We start from the raw sequence: 20,492 nt of genomic DNA, 5'->3' as shown, positions 1-20,492 counted from the left end.
GTTACAGCCTGAATTCATAACAGATTCACCCATCTACACACAATACTCCATAATGACATAGTGAAAAGATTTTGTCAGAAATTTTAGCAAATGTATTGAAAATTAAATACAGAACTATCTAATTGACATAAGTAGTCACACCCCTGAGTCAATACTTTTGTAGAAGCACCTTTGGCAGCAAATACAGCTGTGAGTCTTTCTTGGTAAGTCTCCAAGAGCTTTGCACACCTGGATTGTTCATCATTTCCATATTATTCTTTTCAAACATTTTCAATCGCTGTCAAATTGATTGTTGGTCATTGCTAGACAATTATTCTCAGGTCTTGCCATAGATTTTCAAGTAGATTTAAGTCAAAACTGTAACTCGGCCAGTCAGGAACATTCACTGTCTTCTTGGTAAGCGACTCCAACTACCTCTTTCCCTACTGTATTTAATTAATTAATTTATTTTGCTCATTTGCACCCCATTATTTCCATTTCTACTTTGCACATTCTTCCATTGCAAATCTACCATTCCAGTGTTTTACTTGCTATATTGTATTTACTTTGCCACCATGGCCTTTTTTTTGCCTTTACCTCCCTTATCTCACCTCATTTGCTCACATCGTATATAGACTTGTTTATACTGTATTATTGACTGTATGTTTGTTTTACTCCATGTGCAACTCTGTGTCGTTGTATGTGTCGAACTGCTTTGCTTTATCCTGGCCAGGTCGCAATTGTAAATGAGAACTTGTTCTCAATTTGCCTACCTGGTTAAATAAAGGTGAAATAAAAATAAAAATAAAATAGATTTGGCCTTGTCTTAAGGTTATTGTCCTGCTGAAAGGTGAATTCATTCTTCTAGAATGTTGCCTGTGCTTAGCTCCATTCCATTTATTTTTTATCCTGAAAAACTCCCCAGTCGATTACAAGCATATCCATAACATGATGCAACCACCACTATGCTTGAAAAGATGGAGAATGGTACTCAGTAACGTGCTGTATTGGATTTGCCCCAAACATACACTACATGACCAAAGGTATGTGGACACCTGCTCCTCGAACATCTCATTCCAAAATGATGGGCTTTAGTATGGAGTTGGTCCCCCCTTTCCTGCTATAACACCTGTCATTAAGGGGTGTGGCTGAAATAGCTGAGTCCACTAATTTGAAGGTGTGTCTACATACTTGTGCATATATAGTGTAACACTGTATTCAGGACAAAGGGTGAATTGCTTTGCCACATTTTTTTGCAGGTTCACTTTAGTGAAGTATGCATGTTTTGGAATATTTTATTCTGTACAGGCTTCCTTCTTTTCACTCTGTCAATTAGGTTAGTATTGTGGAGTAACTACAATGTTGTTGATCCATCCTCATTTTCCTCCTATCAGATTTATTAATCTCTGTAACTGTTTTAAAGTCACCATTGGCCTCATGATGAAATCCCTGAGAAGTTTCCTTCCTCTCCGGCAACTGAGTTAGTAAGGATTCCTGTATCTTTGTAGTGACTTGGTGTATTGATACACAATCCAAAGTGTAATTAATAACTTCACCATGCTCAAAGGGATATTCAGTGTCTGCTTTTTAAATACCAATAGCCTCCCTTCTTTGCGAGGCATTGGAAAACATCCCTGATCTGTGTGGTTGAATCTGTGTTTGAAAATCATTGCTCGACTGACGGACCTTACAGATAATTGAATGTGTGGGGTACAGAGATGAGGTAGTCTTTCAATAATCATGCTGAGGCCAGTGTTGTTGGGGCCAGTGGAGAGTACAGTGCATGCCCTAGGATTCAGTATACTGCTCTGAGTTTAGCCTCTGTAATACCTGGGGCCGTGCTCATTATGCACCAAATTAAAGAAAACAGACTAACTGGAAGAAAACACTCTAAAAAGGCATGTTTAACCTGGACTGTAATGACTCCCATATCTCCCAACAGGCCCCAGTTCTGGCCCAAACCTTCCCCCAGGAAGAGCTCACTCACCTGGGCAAAGTAGAGCTTGAGCTGCTTGCCATTGAACTCCGTCTCATGGAGCTCGATGCGAGCGCGGGCGGCCGCCTCCGGAGTGCTGAAACTGATGCGGACTCGCCTGAAGCTCTTGAACATCTGGAAGGACGTCTGTTCGTCATAGATCCTGAACAGGGCCTCGAACCTCTCCTGGGAGAGAAGGAAAGAGAGGACGGCCATTTTAGACTACAGATGACCCTGCACCCGTCCTGAAATGTCTCCGTTAAAGGAAAAATCCATTCAAAAAACAGCATTCTGTTGTATGTTACAAGATGTTGATTATGTAGTTCTACTGAATGCTGTAGTTTTAGCACCACTAACTTCCTGTTTACATAGCTAATAACTAAAACGCCAATTCATGTTTCTAGCTCTATCACAGGTTTGTGCTTGGAAATGTCTAACTATGACATTGCATTGATGTTCCTTGTTTGATATGTTGGTATTTACTTATGATACAGGAGCTATGTGTAGCATGCCACACCATGTTGGGCATTGTTTGTAAGGCAGCATAGCCCAAGGGCACTGCTACGTGTCTGGCCCACATTTCTGTTTCTCACAAAAGGGACAATAATGTATCTATTCTATTCATTCGTCAAAGGGAGCAGAAATACAGTGGGAGAGATGGGAGTAGCGGAAAAGTTAGGTGAATCATTCAGCCATTTGAAACAGGATACGATCCTGTCATTTGAGCAATAGGGGACATAGGGGTGTCCCATGTCATAGATCCTCTTCTTGTTACTCCCGTCCTCTGTTGTGGTGGCACTCTAGGGGCATATGCTACGGTTAGTGGATTTTCAAGGAGCAATCAAGGAGACTCTTTCTCGCTCATCAAACCTGTTCCAGGGAAGAAAAGTAGCCATGAAACTAGGCAACGTTTAAATGGCGCCGACTGCCTGCTGGTCGGCTTGCCATTTTGGGCTAGAGCAACTGTGATAGAATTCGGCTGAACAGAAAGGCTCTCAATCACGTACATACTGTAGTTTTTACGAAAATGACACAATTGAATGAATGAAGCATATACTATGACACAAAATAAGAATTAGTCCTCAAAATGAAACACAAATAATATTGATATGTGTACTGTAGGCGTATGTGTCAGACTTTACTATTGGTACAAGATGATAACAAGATGATATCATGTAATTCACCTCGTTCCAATAGTATCGTCCAACACACAGAGCTTTAGTGTCTATTTACAGTGCATTCGGGAAGTATTCAGAACCCTTGACTTTTTCCACACTTCGTTACATCACAGCCTTGTTCTAAAATGGATTAAATTTAAAAAATCCTTATCAATCTACACACAATACCCCACAGTACCCCACACTCGGACTCCCGAGTGGAGCAGCGGTCTAAGGCATTGCATCTCACTGCTAGACGCGTCATTACAAACTCTGGTTCGACTCCAGGCTGTATCAAAACTGGCTGTGATTGGGAGTCCCATAGGGCATCGCACAATTGGCCCAGCTACGTCCGGGTTAGAGTTTGACTGGGGTAGGCCATCACTGTAAACAATAATTTGTTCTTAACTGACTTGCCTATTTAAATAAAGGTTAAACAAAATCAAAAATAATCACACAAAAAACTGTTTTTTAGACATTTTTGTAAATTTATTTAAAAAAAACGTAAAACTGAAATACCTTATTTACATAAGTATTCAGACCCTTTGCTGTGAGACTCAAAATTGAGCTCAGGTGCATCCAGTTTCCACTGATCATCCTTGAGATGTTTCTACAACTTGATTGTAGTCCACCTGTGGTAAATGCAATTGATTGGACATGATTTGGAAAAACACACCTGTCTATATAAGGTCCTACAGTGCATGTCAGAGCAAAAACCAAGCCATGAGATCAAAGGAATTGTCCGTAGAGCTCTGAGACAGGATTGTGTCAAGGCACAGGTCTGGGGAAGGGTACCAAAACATTTCTGCAGCATTGAAGGTCCCCCTGTTTTGGAACCACCAAGACTCTTCCTAGAGCTGGCCGTCTGGCCAAACTGAGCAACTGGGGGAGAAGAGCCTTGGTCAGGGAGGCCAAGCGCCACGTCTGGATGAAACCTGACCCCATCCCTACGGTGAAGCATGGTGGTGGCAGCATCATGCTGTGGGATGTTTTTCAGCGGCAGGGTCTGGGAGACGAGTCAAGATCGAGGCAAAGATGAACGGAGAAAAGTACAGAGAGATCCTTGATGAAAACCTGCTCCAGAGCACTAAGGAACTCCGACTGGGACGAAAGTTCACCTTCCAACAGGACAACGACCCAAAGCACACAGCCAAGACAAGAGTGGCAGGAGTGGCTTCAGGACAAGTCTCCTTGTCTCATGTCCTTGAATGGCCCAGCCAGAGCCCGGACTTGAACCCGATTGAACATCTCTGGAGAGACCTGAAAATAGCTGTGCAGCAACGCTCCCCATCCAACCTGGTAAGGAGAGTAATTACATTTCTCAGATGGATAATCTCCTCTCGTGCACGCCAAGACGTGGTTTGACTAACGTTGTTGTGTAATCTGGTTATGTGTTGTTGTGTAATCTGGTGATGTGTTGTTGTGTAATCTAGTGATGTGTTGTTGTGTAATCTGGTGATGTGATGTTGTGTAATCTGGTGATGTTGTGTAATCTGGTGATGTGTTGTTGTGTAATCTGGTGATGTGTTGTTGTGTAATCTGGTAATGTGTTGTTGTGTAATCTGGTAATGTGTTGTTGTGTAATCTGGTAATGTGTTGTTGTGTAATCTGGTGATGTGTAATCTGGTGATGTGATGTTGTGCACAAGGAGAAGACAAGACAGGCTCACCTTTAAGATCAGGTGTGTAGAGTGTAGTGTGTAGAGCGTAGTGTGTAGTGCATAGTGAGTAGTGTGTAGTGCGTAGTCTGTAGTGTGTAGTGCGTAGTCTGTAGTGTGTAGTCTGTAGTGCGTAGGAGGTAGTGTGAAGTGAGTAGTGCGTAGTGGGTAGTGAGTAGTGCGTAGTCTGTAGTGTGTCATGTGTAGTACATAGTGTGTAGTGCGTAGTCTGTAGTGTGTCATGTGTAGTACATAGTGTGTAGTGCGTAGTCTGTAGTGCGTAGGAGGTAGTGTGAAGTGAGTAGTGCATAGTCTGCAGTGTGTAGTGAGTAGTGCGTAGTGTGTAGTGCGTAGTCTGTAGTGCGTAGTGGGTAGTGAGTAGTGCGTAGTCTGTAGTGTGTCATGTGTAGTACATAGTGTGTAGTGCGTAGTCTGTAGTGCGTAGGAGGTAGTGTGAAGTGAGTAGTGCGTAGTGGGTAGTGAGTAGTGCATAGTCTGTAGTGTGTCATGTGTAGTGCGTAGTATGTAGTGTGTAGTGCATAGTGTGTAGTGCGTAGTGTGAAAAACAGGCAAAAGTGGTGGGTGCTTCACACACAGTAAGGTAAACATAGGTGTGTTTGGTCCGGGTCTCGGTGTTAGGTAAGCACGAAAGACCGGTGAAACAGTGTGATTAAAAAGTTGATGTCATAATAAACAACAGGATGTTGAAGAAGCTCAGTGTAGATGTACAGTGTAGATGTACGGTATCCTCCGCTACAGTACAGTGAGTGATTTCATCCAGTCACAGTTACGCCATAATGACATAATGGTTACATCACGGTAACTTCAACTCATGCTATGACAGGCTTCAATTTAGCCTAGTGGTTAGTGTGTTGGGCCAGAAACCAAAAGGTGGCTGGATCAAATCCACGAGCTGACATGGTAAAAATCTGTCATTCTAGCCCTGAGCAACACAGTTAACCCACTGTTCCCCGGGCGCCGAAGACGCGGATGTTGATTATGGAAGCACCCTGCATTACTCTGATTCAAAGACACATTTCAGTTGAATGCATTCAGTTGTACAACCGACTAGGTTTCCCCCTTTCCCCAATGTTTCTGTCTGCTATGTTCCAGACAATCCTGCCTTCAAGACTACTTCAGAAATATGAATAAAATGACCAAAACATTGATTTGATTGGAATAAATTATCTTTCTGAAACTTTAAAACCAACTTGTTGACATTATGTTAAAGTCTGTTGTATTGTGTTGCATTGTATTGTATTGTAGAGTCCTCTTAAGCCTCTATTCAAACTGTGAATTATCCATGAGCTCAGTGACCCATCTGAAACATGCCCTAATCTAAGCAGGAATGGACCTGAAACATGCCCTAATGTAATCAGGAATGGACCTGAAACATGCCCTAATCTAATCAGTAATTGACTTGAAACATGCCCTAATCTAATCAGTAATGGACCTGAAACATGCCCTAATGTAATCAGGAATGGACCTGAAACATGCCCTCATCTAATCAGTAATTGACCTGAAACATGCCCTAATCTAATCAGTAATGGACCTGAAACATGCCCTAATCTAATCAGTAATGGACCTGAAACATGCCCTAATCTAATCAGTAATGGACCTGAAACATGCCCCAATCTAATCAGAAATGGACCTGAAACATGCCCTAATCTAATCAGTAATGGACCTGAAACATGCCCTAATGTAATCAGGAATGGACCTGAAACATGCCCTAATCTAATCAGTAATTGACCTGAAACATGCCCTAATCTAATCAGTAATGGACCTGAAACATGCCCTAATGTAATCAGTAATTGACCTGAAACATGCCCTAATCTAATCAGTAATGGACCTGAAACATGCCCTAATGTAATCAGGAATGGACCTGAAACATGCCCTAATCTAATCAGTAATTGACCTGAAACATGCCCTAATCTAATCAGTAATGGACCTGAAACATGCCCTAATCTAATCAGGAATGGACCTGAAACATGCCCTAATGTAATCAGGAATGGACCTGAAACATGCCCTAATCTAATCAGTAATGGACCTGAAACATGCCCTAATGTAATCAGGAATGGACCTGAAACATGCCCTACTCTAATCATTAATGGATCTGAAACATGCCCTAATCTAATCAGTAATGGACCCGAAACATGCCCTCATCTAATCAGTAATGGACCTGAAACATGCCCTAATGTAATCAGGAATGGACCTGAAACATGCCCTAATGTAATCAGGAATGGACCTGAAACATGCCCTAATCTAATCAGGAATGGACCTGAAACATGCCCTCATCTAATCAGGAATGGACCTGAAACATGCCCTAATGTAATCAGTAATGGACCTGAAACATGCCCTAATGTAATCAGTAATGGACCTGAAACATGCCCTAATCTAATCAGTAATGGACCTGAAACATGCCCTAATGTAATCAGTAATGGACCTGAAACATGCCCTAATGTAATCAGTAATGGACCTGAAACATGCCCTAATCTAATCAGTAATGGACCTAGGCTGCATGCCATCAAACTCCCAGAGTGATAAGCTTGTCCTTTGAAATACCCCACACTCATTTACATTTTTTCAATTGCTAACATACATTGTCAAAACTCTTCACACAGTCAGCAAAACAGAAGTGTATGTGGACCAAACTGTGAAACATGTTTCATTGTTTTCACACAAAATGCATTCAATGACCACATTCTCCGAAATCCATGAACCCTATTCTCATTCATACTCCACCACTTGCTAAACTATATATTTACAGCACGTTTTCAAATGCTAACACACTGTTTCCAAAACTGTTAACACATTCAAAACAGAATGATGACACATGTCGTGCATTTCTTCAGTAACCAGACTGAAACATATCGAACATCTCAGCAGAATATTTAATCATTCCAAACACAGCTGATTGCAATTTCATCTGAAAGCCTACCCAAGTGTCCTGTTTTTTTTGTCTCGTTACCAAACAGACAAAAGAGGACGGCTTCAGGATGATTTAGTTTGGAAACATGGATCAAGGAAGACAGGTTGGTGGGGGAAGAAGAGTGTCAGGGAGCGAGAGGGAGAATGTGTGGAGGACAAAGGAGATGAAGACCAAGAGCGGTGGTCTCTGATGAGATAAGGGCCACAATTATCAACCATGTTGTAAACCATGCTCTCTCTTTGAGAGAGACCGGTTTAAGATTGCAACCAAATCTGCAGCGTTCAACAGTTGCATCAATAGTACGAATTTTCTAGCAAAACAACAGGTGAGATGTGCATCCGTCAGTGATAATTGATAAGTGATAATACATATTACAGTACAATAGCAGTATTGATTGATTGTTTTGTGTTCTTCAGTAGGATCCAAAGGTTGCCTCCCACATGAAGTAGAGGCAGAATATTATCAGACGCGCAGGAAATTGCCATTGTTGACATGGTAACTAGCAACAATGCACTAAAACTGCAGGAAATTGCCATTGTTGACATGGTAACTAGCAACAATGCACTAAAACTGCATTGTTGACATGGTAACTGGAAATTGCCATTGTTGACATGGTAACTAGCAACAATGCACTAAAACTGCAGGAAATTGCCATTGTTGACATGGTAACTAGCAACAATGCACTAAAACTGCAGGAAATTGCCATTGTTGACATGGTAATTAGCAACAATGCACTAAAACTGCAGGAAATTGCCATTGTTGACATGGTAATTAGCAACAATGCACTAAAACTGCAGCAAATTGCCATTGTTGACATGGTAATTAGCAACAATGCACTAAAACTGCAGGAAATTGCCATTGTTGACATGGTAATTAGCAACAATGCACTAAAACTGCAGGAAATTGCCATTGTTGACATGGTAATTAGCAACAATGCACTAAAACTGCAGCAAATTGCCATTGTTGACATGGTAATTAGCAACAATGCACTAAAACTGCAGGAAATTCGGGACAGAGTGCTGGCAGACGATATCACTTTTGGGAATGTGAATACGGTCAGCACAACGACAATTGCCAGAGTCCCAGAGAAACATTAAATAAGGATGAAGCAGTTGTACACTGTACCCTTTCAGAGAAACGGTGAACGTGTGAAAGAACTCAGGTATCAATATGTCCAGGTAAGATGTCTGTTCAATAACCAAACAGGGCACATACACCACTATGCATAATGTAAAGTAGTGTAAAACTGTGGATTTACTGTATTTTAGAGAGTAATGGAGATTCAAACTGGGGAAAAAACACCACAGGGGAAGAAATGTGATTGGACAGAGAGTGGATGTCCCAGGGCAGAGAGGGACTAACATCACAATATGTGCAGCACTGTCCAATGATGGTTTGCTGTTACACAAACCACTCATTGGCCCCTACAATACAGAGAGGCTCATTTATTTTCTGGATGATCTGAATAACTGACGTGTGTCAGCGGAGGAGAGAGGGGCAGGAAACTCCCCTACCTTCGTTGTTGTGTGGGATCATGTGGCATTCCACCACTCTGCTGCAGTCACAGACTGGTTTACTGCACATCCCAGGATGTCAGAACTATTCCTGCCTCCATTCTCACCCTTCCTAAACCCCACAGAGGAGGTTTTCTCTGCGTGGAGGTGAAAGGTTTATGGCCACCATCCACATGACCAGATGTCCTTACTGGATCTCATGAATGCAGGTTGTGGAGAAACTTCTCCTGAAGACTGACAGGGTTGGATTAGACATTCCAGGAGATCCTTCCCAAGATGCATCGCCAGAGAAGACATAAGATGTAATGTTGATGAGAACTTGTGGCCAAATGCAGGAGAGAGGGAGAACTAGAACCCTCACCGTACTGTACAGTATGAGTGATTATATTATACATGTTGATGAGAACTAGAACCCTCACAGTACTGTACATTTACATTTAAGTAATTTGGCAGACGCTCTTATCCAGAGCGACTTACAAATATGAGTGATTATATTATACATGTTGATGAGAACTATAACTCTCACAGTACTGTACAGGGGGCCACCCATATGTAAAAAGTAGTGGCCCCAGCCGACTTGTAAGTCGCTTTGGACAAAAGCGTCTGCTAAATGGGATATATTATTATTATTATTATTATTATTATATTATTATGAGTGATTATACTATACATGTTGATGAGAACTAGAACCCTCTTAGTACGCAAGTATAACACCATGGGACCACGCAGCCGTCATACCGCTCAGGAAGGAGACGCGTTCTGTCTCCTAGAGATGAACGTACATTGGTGAGAAAAGTGCAAGTCAATCCCAGAACAACAGCAAAGGACCTTGTGAAGATGCTGGAGGAAACAGGTACAAAAGTATCTATATCCACAGTAAAACGAGTCCTATATCGACATAACCTGAAAGGCCGCTCAGCAAGGAAGAAACCAAAACCACCGTAAAAAAATGCTTGCAAGGCGAAGAACACCATCCCAACCATGAAGCATGGTGGTGGCAGCATCATGTTGTGGGGGTGCTTTGCTGCAGGAGGGACTGGTGCACTTCACAAAATAGATGGCATGATGAGGAAAGAAAATTACGTGGATATATTGAAGCAACATCTCAAGACATCAGTCAGAAAGTTAAAGCTTGGTCGCAGATGGGTCTTCCAAATGGACAATGACCCCAAGCATAGTTCCAAAGTTGTGGAAAAATGGCTTAAAGACAACAAAGTCAAGGTATTGGAGAGGACATCACAAATCCCTGACCTCAATCCCGTATAACATTTGTGGGTAGAACTGAAAAAGTGTGTGTCAGCAAGGAGGCCAACAAACCTGATTCAGGGCTTTGTGATGGCCACTCCAATACCTTGACTTTGCCAGCTCTGTCAGGAGGAATGGTCCAAAATTCACCCAACTTATTGTGGGAAGCTTGTGGAAGGCTACCTGAAACATTTGACTCAAGTTAAACAATTTAAAGGCAATGCTACCAAATACTAATTGAGTGTATGTAAACTTCTAACCCACTGGGAATGTGATGAAAGAAATAAAAGCTGAAATAAATCATTCCCTCTACTATCATTCTGACATTTCACATTCTTAAAATAAAGTGGTGATCCTCACTGACCTAAGACAGGGAATGTTTAAATGTATTTGGCTAAGGTGTATGTAAACTTCCGACTTCAGCTGTAGTATGCCAATATATCCAGCCCCATTTTAATTGTATTCTATAAGATTAACGCTCCCCACGCTATACCCTGATTTCTATCTCTGTGGAACGGAGCGAGTCCCCAGGGGCATTACATCTCATCCGTCGATACCGTTCCCATATCGATCCCACAGCAATAACACAACCACTGTCAGACTGCCTCAGTAGCAGTTATGTACACTCACAGTCATTTTGACATGAGTTGTTTAACTGACAGTTTTTTTTTTGTTGCAGTGAATACTAAGGCTTATTGCGGCTAGGATATCTAACGTGTGTTTTAGATTTATCTGCATTAGCATAAGCCTCTATGAGGGAGGTAAATGTGAGTTGTTTTGCAAGTTTCTAGCGCTGAAGGCTAGGCTAAAGTTTAAGTGCGTGTGTTTTTTGTTATTGGTTTGTTATAGTCTTTAGCATTAGCACGTGAGGAATAACTACCTACTCTGAGGTAAATGCTCATAATAGAGTCTGGTGGTTTGTCCAGACTAGTCTGTGGTCAGGAGTTCCCATCGTTGCCAACCTCAGACCTCACTCAGTCTGTCTGTGGTGAAGGTGACGGTCACTCTACCAACGGGCAGAATCAGAAAGTAAACTAGATGTTAGCCTGAGCGCTAACACTCGCCTCTGTGCTCTACATTCCTACCAGTTAGTACGGGGGTGAACGCGTTGTGCTATCTTGTTTCCACACCAAACAAACACTCCTATCGTTCATTATGAGATGCATCCGTTTCTTTTACAGCCGTGATATTCTAATCTAGACTCATTCAAAGCTACCCTTTCCTACCAAGTGCCACCCTTTCCTACAATTGGACACACGTTTGGTTCATGGCCAATTTGAGAATAGGGACAAAGGCAAAGGCAAACAGTAGATGGCTGATATTGTCAATGTAAATATTGTAAAATGTTGCAGTTTGTTCACTATTGCATGGTAGGTGAGGTTAGTGATATATCCTATTAACTAAAGCCCTGTTAACTAAAGCCCTGTTAACTAAAGCCCTGTTAACGACAGCCCTGCCTTGAGCCCTGTTAACTAAAGCCCTGCCTTGATGGGTTTGTCCTAAACAAACCCCTGTTAACTATATTTTACATTGATATTTTAGTAATTTAGCAGATGCTCTCATCCAGAGTGACATTGTTTTTATTTCATACTGGTCCCCCATGGGAATCGAACCCACTACCCTGGCATTGCAAGTGCCCTATCTTAAGCCCTGCCTTGATGGGTTTGTGCTTCACTAAAGCAAATGTATGTTTTCCAAATGCCTGCATCGAAATAATCACGGTTGAGTTATTTTTCGTTTTCTTATGACAGTTTTTCAGCTTGTTCTCATGTTGTATTTTTGGTGTTCTGTGAGGTGTGCACCTCCCCATTTACACCAGAGATCTGTATATAATGAAGAGATGCACACCTCTGCCCTAACAATGGGTGTTGTTCCCAAAGGCGGGAAGGCCTTTGTCCTTAACTAAAGCCCTGCCTCAATGGGTTTGGCCTTAACTAAAGCCCTGTTAACTAAAGCCCTGCCTCGATGGGTTTGGCCTTAACTAAAGCCCTGTTAACTAAAGCCCTGCCTCGATGGGTTTGACCTTAACTAAAGCCCTGTTAACTAAAGCCCTGCCTCAATGGGTTTGGCCTTAACTAAAGCCCTGTTAACTAAAGCCCTGCCTCAATGGGTTTGGCCTTAACTAAAGCCCTGTTAACTAAAGCCCTGCCTCAATGGGTTTGGCCTTAACTAAAGCCCTGTTAACTAAAGCTCTGCCTCGATGGGTTTGACCTTAACTAAAGCCCTGTTAACTAAAGCTCTGCCTCGATGGGTTTGACCTTAACTAAAGCCCTGTTAACTAAAGCTCTGCCTTCATGGGAGCACTGATTACCCGCTGACTAGACGGATATGAGTTTTTGGCTCGTCAACCAGGGTTGGATCAGGGTCGTACCAATGTTATGCTGAAATCACCACTATCAGTACATTTCCACTGATGCTTATGTCATCAGAAAACATTTAGTCACCATTATTTTATTCACTTAACTCTTTGGACTTTGCAAATATGAAATGTCTGAGGTTTCATCCAGATGACTACCTAGTGTTGTTTTTTTCTACATTCAAGCAGAAGGGAAAACAGCCCTGTTACTGTTTCTGCTTATAGAAGTACAGCCCAACTGTTTTTGTATGACCCTGGTTTGAGTGCATCAGCAGTGTGTGTGTGTGTGTGTGGGGGTGTGTGTGTGTATAAGTATGGTCCCGCAGCCTTGCTAATCGTCACTGAGCCCGACGCTAAACCAAGCAAACGTCATGTCACGTTTACATAACACAACAGACAGATACATTTGCGTGTGTGTTGCTGTCGGTTTGTGTGTGTGAGAGACGTGCATGTATGGTGTGTGTTCCTCTCATCCACACTGTAACACCACAGAGACAGCTCATTCTAATTCGATCTCTAACTCATCCCTTGTGTCGCTCCTAGACCATTCACAAACCATCAATGTCTTTAGCTTGATCAACTGTTTTTCGGTTGATTTCCTTTCGGGAATAATTACTTCCTGTCTTGCTATCTGTGTTGTCTTGATGTTGTTATGGCCATGACAGCTTTTCCATTACCACCAGGAAAATGACCACCACATTACCCACAAGGCAATGTGCTGAAAGATGACCACTGCCTCAGGGGATTGTGTCACTCATCTCTGTCTCTCTCTCTCTCTTGGCTCCTTTTGACCAGCTCATTGGCCAGTCCAATTCACCTGGAGTTGTACATAAAGGTGGCATAGAGATAGTGGAGGAGCATGGGTAATGGACACCTTTTATCTTAAGGAGCTAGACTTTGGCTACTTTCCAATGTACTTAGAATGGATGCCCAGTGGGTTGCCTCATACTAAGTGCTATATTCTAGTATAGCTATTGGCTATTGGAACAGAGCCTTTTGTCTGTTTCAGACTTGGCCAAAGACACAAAAAATTAGACCAGATGGGTATTTTCTTGGCACTCAGCATTAAGGAGATAGATTGGGGGTAAGGCCCTGCTTGGCACTCAGCATTAAGGGGAGAGATTGGGGGTAAGGCCCTGCTTAGCACTCAGCATTAAGGAGATAGATTGGGGGTAAGGCCCTGCTTGGCACTCATCATTAAGGAGATAGATTGGGGGTAAGGCCCTGCTTGGCACTCAGCATTAAGGAGATAGATTGGGGGTAATGCCCTGCTTGGCACTCAGCATTAAGGGGAGAGATTGGGGGTAAGGCCCTGCTTAGCACTCATCATTAAGGTGATAGATTGGAGGAATGGGGGTAAGGCCCTGCTTGGCACTCAGCATTAAGGAGATAGATTGGGGGTAAGGCCCTGCTTGGCACTCATCATTAAGGGGAGAGAATCGGGGTAAGGCCCTGCTTGGCACTCATCATTAAGGAGATAGAATGGGGGTAAGGAACTATGATATAAACTCAGCAAAAAAAGAAAGCCTTTCTCAGGACCCTGTCTTTCAAAGATAATTTGTAAAAATCCAAATAACCACAGATCTTCATTGTAAAGGGTTAAAACACTGTTTCCCAATGCTTGTTCAATGAACCACAAACAATTAATGAACATGCACCTGTGGAACGGTCGTTAAGACACTACCAGCTTACAGATGGGGCGGCAGGGTAGCCTAGTGGTTAGGGCGTTGGACTAGTAACCGGAAGGTTGCAAGTTCAAATCCCCGAGCTGACAAGGTACAAATCTGTCGTTCTGCCCCTGTTAACCCACTGTTCTTCACTGGACACTAAAGAGGGCTTTCTACTGATTCTGAAAAACACCAAAAGAAAGATGCCCAGGGTCCCTGCTCATCTGTGTGAACGTGCCTTAGGCATGCTGCAAGGAGGCATGAGGACTGCAGATGTGGCCAGGGCAATAAATTGCAATGTCCGTACTGTGAGAGGCCTAAGACAGCGCTACAGGGAGACAGAACGGACAGTTGATCGTCCTTCGCGTTTATCGTTGAAGGAATGAGCGTTACATCGAGGCCTGTACTCTGGAGCGGGATCGATTTGGAGGTGGAGGGTCCATCATGGTCTGGGGCGGTGTGTCACAGTATCATCAGACTGAGTTTGTTGTCATTGCAGACAATCTCAACACTGTGCGTTACAGGGAAGACATCCTCCTCCGTCATGTGGTACCCTTCCTGCAGGCTCATCCTAACATGACCATCCAGCATGACAATGCCACCAGCCATAATGCTCGTTCTGTGCGTGATTTCCTGCAAGACAGGAATGTCAGTGTTCTGCCATGGCCAGCGAAGAGCCCGGATCTCAATCCCATTGAGCACGTCTGGGATCAGAGGGTGAGGGCTAGGGCCATTCCCCCCACAAATGAGCACGTCTGGGATCGGAGGGTGAGGGCTAGGGCCATTCCCCCCACAAATGAGCACGTCTGGGATCGGAGGGTGAGGGCTAGGGCCATTCCCCCCACAAATGAGCACGTCTGGGATCGGAGGGTGAGGGCTAGGGCCATTCCCCCCACCATTGAGCACGTCTGGGATCGGAGGGTGAGGGCTAGGGCCATTCCCCCCACAAATGAGCACGTCTGGGATCGGAGGGTGAGGGCTAGGGACATTCCCCCCACAAATGAGCACGTCTGGGATCGGAGGGTGAGGGCTAGGGCCATTCCCCCCACCATTGAGCACGTCTGGGATCGGAGGGTGAGGGCTAGGGCCATTCCCCCCACAAATGAGCACGTCTGGGATCGGAGGGTGAGGGCTAGGGCCATTCCCCCCACAAATGTCCGGGAATTTGTATTTTTTTTTTTTTTTTTTTTTTTTTTGAGGGTGGATCAGCTTAATATTGTGGAAAGAATGTTGCTTCCAATGTAATTGTCTGCATCATTTCCAATCCCCCATATTTTTGGGGTTAAATATATATATCCATACACGCATGCATATATATACACATATATACATACACATACCTATATAGACATACATACTTTTTTAAAGAATATACCCTTATTATTATTCCCTGCAAACCCTTCCACCGATCCCACAATTGGAGTAAACTAATAAACACTTCTGCTTCTACCTTCAATCCATACATCTTATACACATTCTACAGACACAGTCTACTTTACAATAGTTCTCTCTTGTTTGTTCTTAGTCCTCCTCTATTTCTGATGTCCATCCAGTTTGATGATTTCTATTTGTAACTATGCTATTTCACAAAAGCTCCGAACCTATATACATTCTACAGATCCCTTATGCCCTACATTGTTTATCTTGCTATTAGTTCCACCCTTCAGCTACACTCAACCCCTCCCATCTGTCTCTCAACATCATCCATTTCGGATTTGTACTTGCCATATATTTTTCAACTGTGCTGTGATGCTTCACAAAAGAATTGAACCTTCCTATTCTCATAGCTTCTACAGATTGTAAATTAAAAATAAATATTTTTGCTAAAATAATGATTATATTATTGATTGATTGACTATGGCTTTTCAAATCACCCAGTATTGCTATCTGCAGCGTTAGTTCTATGTTGCAATTGTTCAGCCATTCCTGGACCTGTGACCAAAAACGAGCTACATATGGACAACACCAAAATAAATTATCTAATGACTCTGCCTACTCACAGAAGAATCTGCAGAGCTGGGAAGATTGTATCCCCCATATATATAACATTCTATTAGTTGCAAGAATTTTGTATAGTAATTTATATTGAAAAATTCAAAGTTTTGAATCCGGCGTTGTTTTGAGTATCAATTCATAAACCATGTGCCATGGAATGGGTACATCGAAAATCTCTTCCCAACTATTTAGCAATTTTGCAATGTCCGGGAACTTGCAGGTGCCTTGGTGAAAGAGTGGGGTAACATCTCACAGCAAGAACTGGCAAATCTGGTGCAGTCCATGAGGAGGAGATGCACTGCAGTACTTAATGCAGCTGGTGGCCACACTAGATACTGACTGTTACTTTTGGTTTTGACACATTATTCCATTTCTGTTAGTCACATGTCTTTGGAACTTGTTCAGTTTATGTCTCAGTTGTTGAATCTTGTTATATTCAAACAAATATTTACACATGTTTAAGTTTGCTGAAAATAAACGCAGTTGACAGTGAGAGGACGTTTCTTTTTTTGCTGAGTTTACGAGCATCCTGTTGTCCAGGGTGGGTACTTGTACATCAAGCTGCCTCACGCTGCAGAAACAGGCTCCTGCTCCTATGAGCCCTTCCGGCTCACACAAGCCAAGGCTATTTACCTACTGATTTATCTACAGTACATTCATATGATCAAACCAGACTTTGAACATTCATTCTGTCCTGTTACTGCTTCAGTGACACAAAATGTCCCCCAGTTATTTTGCACAGACCTTCCCCCATGAAGTTAGATGAACAGGGCCCACAGGGGCCGACTGTGATGAAAAGCTTTAGAGAACACCTTGTTCTGTTTACCTCGTGCTCATCCTCTGTCCACCAGGTCTTCGTGCTTCTCCCTCTGTCCACCAGGTCTTCATGCTTCTCCCTCTGTCCACCAGGTCTTCATGCTTCTCCCTCTGTCCACCAGGTCTTCATGCTTCTCCCTCTGTCCACCAGGTCTTCATGCTTCTCCCTCTGTCCACCAGGTCTTCATGCTTCTCCCTCTGTCCACCAGGTCTTCATGCTTCTCCCTCTGTCCACCAGGTCTTCATGCTTCTCCCTCTGTCCACCAGGTCTTCATGCTTCTCCCTCTGTCCACCAGGTCTTCATGCTTCTCCCTCTGTCCACCAGGTCTTCATGCTTCTCCCTCTGTCCACCTGGTCTTCATGCTTCTCCCTCTGTCCACCAGGTCTTCATGCTTCTCCCTCTGTCCACCAGGTCTTCGTGCTTCTCCCTCTGTCCACCAGGTCTTCGTGCTTCTCCCTCTGTCCACCAGGTCTTCATGCTTCTCCCTCTGTCCACCAGGTCTTCATGCTTCTCCCTCTGTCCACCTGTGTGTGTGTGTGTGTTCTACATCTTGGATTAACATGTCCGCTCAATCTTCCTTGAAAGCCCCGTGGTCCTCCGCCAGCTCCCATCGGGTTTTAGGCACGTTAACTGTCACATTATTTTGCCCGCGCCCACATGTGGACTTGACCCCTTATTTTGGAGAGAACAGATTCTCAGGTTACACCAGAGCCCAGAGGAGAAATTAAGTTATATCTACAAGCACCACAGCTGCTCCGTGGCCTGCTGTCCTGACTGTCAAAATGTCACTGTCTTTGTCATAGATATTAGATACCAGACTTACGCTCTGCTTGTCTATGATTTAAAGTCTCTCTGAATAATTCTGCCTATGATTGTAATAAGGCTAAATTACTTAAATGTAAATGTATGTTTGAGTGCCAGTCTGTTTGTGCCATCATGCCAACTCCTTTTCCATCATTTTCATGCTAAAAATGTTTGTCTTGACAATGACAGCATACAGCAATGGATTTGTTATTTCTTAGTTTTTACACATTTTTAAACGTTTATTTATTCACGGGGGGCCCAATTGAGACTCATTCTGAATGGTGCCCTGACAACAAAAAATGCTCAAATCAAATGAATGAAATAAAAAAGCAACAAAAAACAACCTACAGCACATATAAACTACATTTCAACAACACAAATACATTACTCAAATCAACCAAAACACTTGCAAACCTCACTGAATTCATTCCTCATTTTAAATGACACTATTGGCACCAGGGACTCAAGATGTCATGTGGTTGGTAAATGATTCCAAACATGGGGACGTTAAAACTATGGGCTGGTTTACCTCGGTTGGTAGAGACACAAGGGACCTCAGGAGTTAACCAAGCCTCTGTGTTTGGTGCCTTATATTTGCATACTATTTTATATACTTTTTATAACAGAGAAGTGAGACACTCAGTGGCCAGTTTATTAGGTACACCCATCTCGTACTGGGTAGGACTCCCCTTTGCCTCCAGAACAGCCTCGGGGCTCTGAAACGTTGCTCAATTGGTATCAAGGGACCAAACGTGTGCAAGGAAAAGAATCAATCGAACAGTAACTGAATGCCTCGATGCCTGTCTGCCTGCTTTATGCAGCAAGCTACAGCCACGTGACTCACTGTCCGTAGGAGCAAGAGGGACCAAGAGGACAAACGGATCTGGGTGTCACACCCTGACCATAGTTTGCTTTGTATGTTTCTATGTTTTGTTTGGTCAGGGTGTGATCTGAGTGGGCATTCTATGTTGTGTGTCTAGTTTGTCTGTTTCTGTGTTTGGCCTGATATGGTTCTCAATCAGAGGCAGGTGTTAGTCATTGTCTCTGATTGGGAACCATATTTAGGTAGCCTGTTTGGTGTTGGGTTTTGTGGCTGATTGTTCCTGTCTCTGTGTTTGCACCAGATAGGGCTGTTTTTTTTCACATTTCTTGTTTTGTTAGTTTATTCATGTATAGTGTCTTTATAAATTAAACATGAATAACCACCACGCTGCATTTTGGTCCGCCTCTCCTTCAAGTAAAGAAAACCGTTACAGAATCACCCACCACAACAGGACCAAGTGGCGTGGTAACGGGCAACAGCGGCGCAAGGAGGACTGGACATGGGAGGATGAGTTGGATGGTAAAGGACCCTGGGCACAGCCAGGAGAATATCGCCGCCCCAAGTAAGAGCTGGAGGCAGCGAAGGCGGAGAGGCGCTGGTATGAGGAGGCAGCACGGCGGCGTGGATGGAAGCCCGAGAGTCAGCCCCAAAAATGTATTGGGGGCGGGACACAGGAAGTGTGGCGAAGCCAGGTAGGAGACCTGTGCCAACTTCGTGTGCTTACCGGGGGGCTAGAGAGACGGGGCAGGCACCGTGTTATGCTGTGAAGCGCATGGTGTCCCCAGTGCGGGTGCATAGCCCGGTGCGGTACATACCAGCTCCGCGTATCGGCCGGGCTAGAGTGGGCATCGAGCCAAGTGCCATGAAGCCGGCTCTACGCATCTGGTCTCCAGTGCATCTCCTTGGGCCGACTTACATGGCACCAGCCTTGCGCATGGTGTCCCCGGTTCGCCTGCATAGCCCAGTGCAGGCTATTCCACCTCGCCGCACTGGCAGGGCGACCGGGACCAGTCAACCGGAAAAGGTTGGGCAGGCTCGGTGCTCAAGAGCTCCAGTGCGCCTGCACGGTCCGGTCTATCCGGTACCACCTCCACGCACCAGCCCTCCGGTGGAAGCCCCCCGCACCAGGCTGTCTCTCCGTCTCATCCCTACAGCTGCTCCCGCCTGTACAGCGCTGCCAGAGCCTTCCTCCTCTCCGGCGCTGCCGGAGTCTCCCGCTTGTCGGGCGCTGCCGGAGTCTCCCGCCTGTCGGGCGCTGCCGGAGTCTCCCGCCTGTCGGGCGCTGCCGGAGTCTCCCGCCTGTCGGGCGCTGCCGGAGTCTCCCGCCTGTCGGGCGCTGCCGGAGTCTCCCGCCTGTCCGGCGCTGCCGGAGTCTGAGGCGCCAGAGTCCCTCTGTCCCGAGCTGCCAGAGCTTCCGCCCCTCTGTCCAGAGCTTCCGCCCCTCTGTCCAGAGCTTCCGCCCCTCTGTCCAGAGCTTCCGCCCCTCTGTCCAGGGCTTCCGCCCCTCTGTCCAGAGCTTCCGCCCCTCTGTCCAGAGCTTCCGCCCCTCTGTCCAGAGCTTCCGCCCCTCTGTC

At 44.3% G+C, this 20,492-nt stretch overlaps 1 protein-coding gene across 1 annotated transcript in view; it reads right to left on the bottom strand.

Moving 5' to 3' along the window:
- Window positions 1-20,492, bottom strand: part of LOC135508457 (calcipressin-2-like) — an 81,889-nt gene that overhangs the window by 16,188 nt on the left and 45,209 nt on the right. The window contains exon 4 of the mRNA XM_064928654.1: window positions 1,967-2,140. Within this exon, the coding sequence (XP_064784726.1) occupies window positions 1,967-2,140 (174 nt within the window). The remainder of the gene's footprint in view (window positions 1-1,966; window positions 2,141-20,492) is intronic.

Source organism: Oncorhynchus masou, chromosome 21 (genome assembly GCF_036934945.1).
Source record: "Oncorhynchus masou masou isolate Uvic2021 chromosome 21, UVic_Omas_1.1, whole genome shotgun sequence".
Taxonomy (NCBI): Eukaryota; Metazoa; Chordata; class Actinopteri; order Salmoniformes; family Salmonidae; genus Oncorhynchus; species Oncorhynchus masou.
Note: the sequence above shows the minus strand (reverse complement) of the source record. Positions and strands in the feature narration are given on the sequence as shown.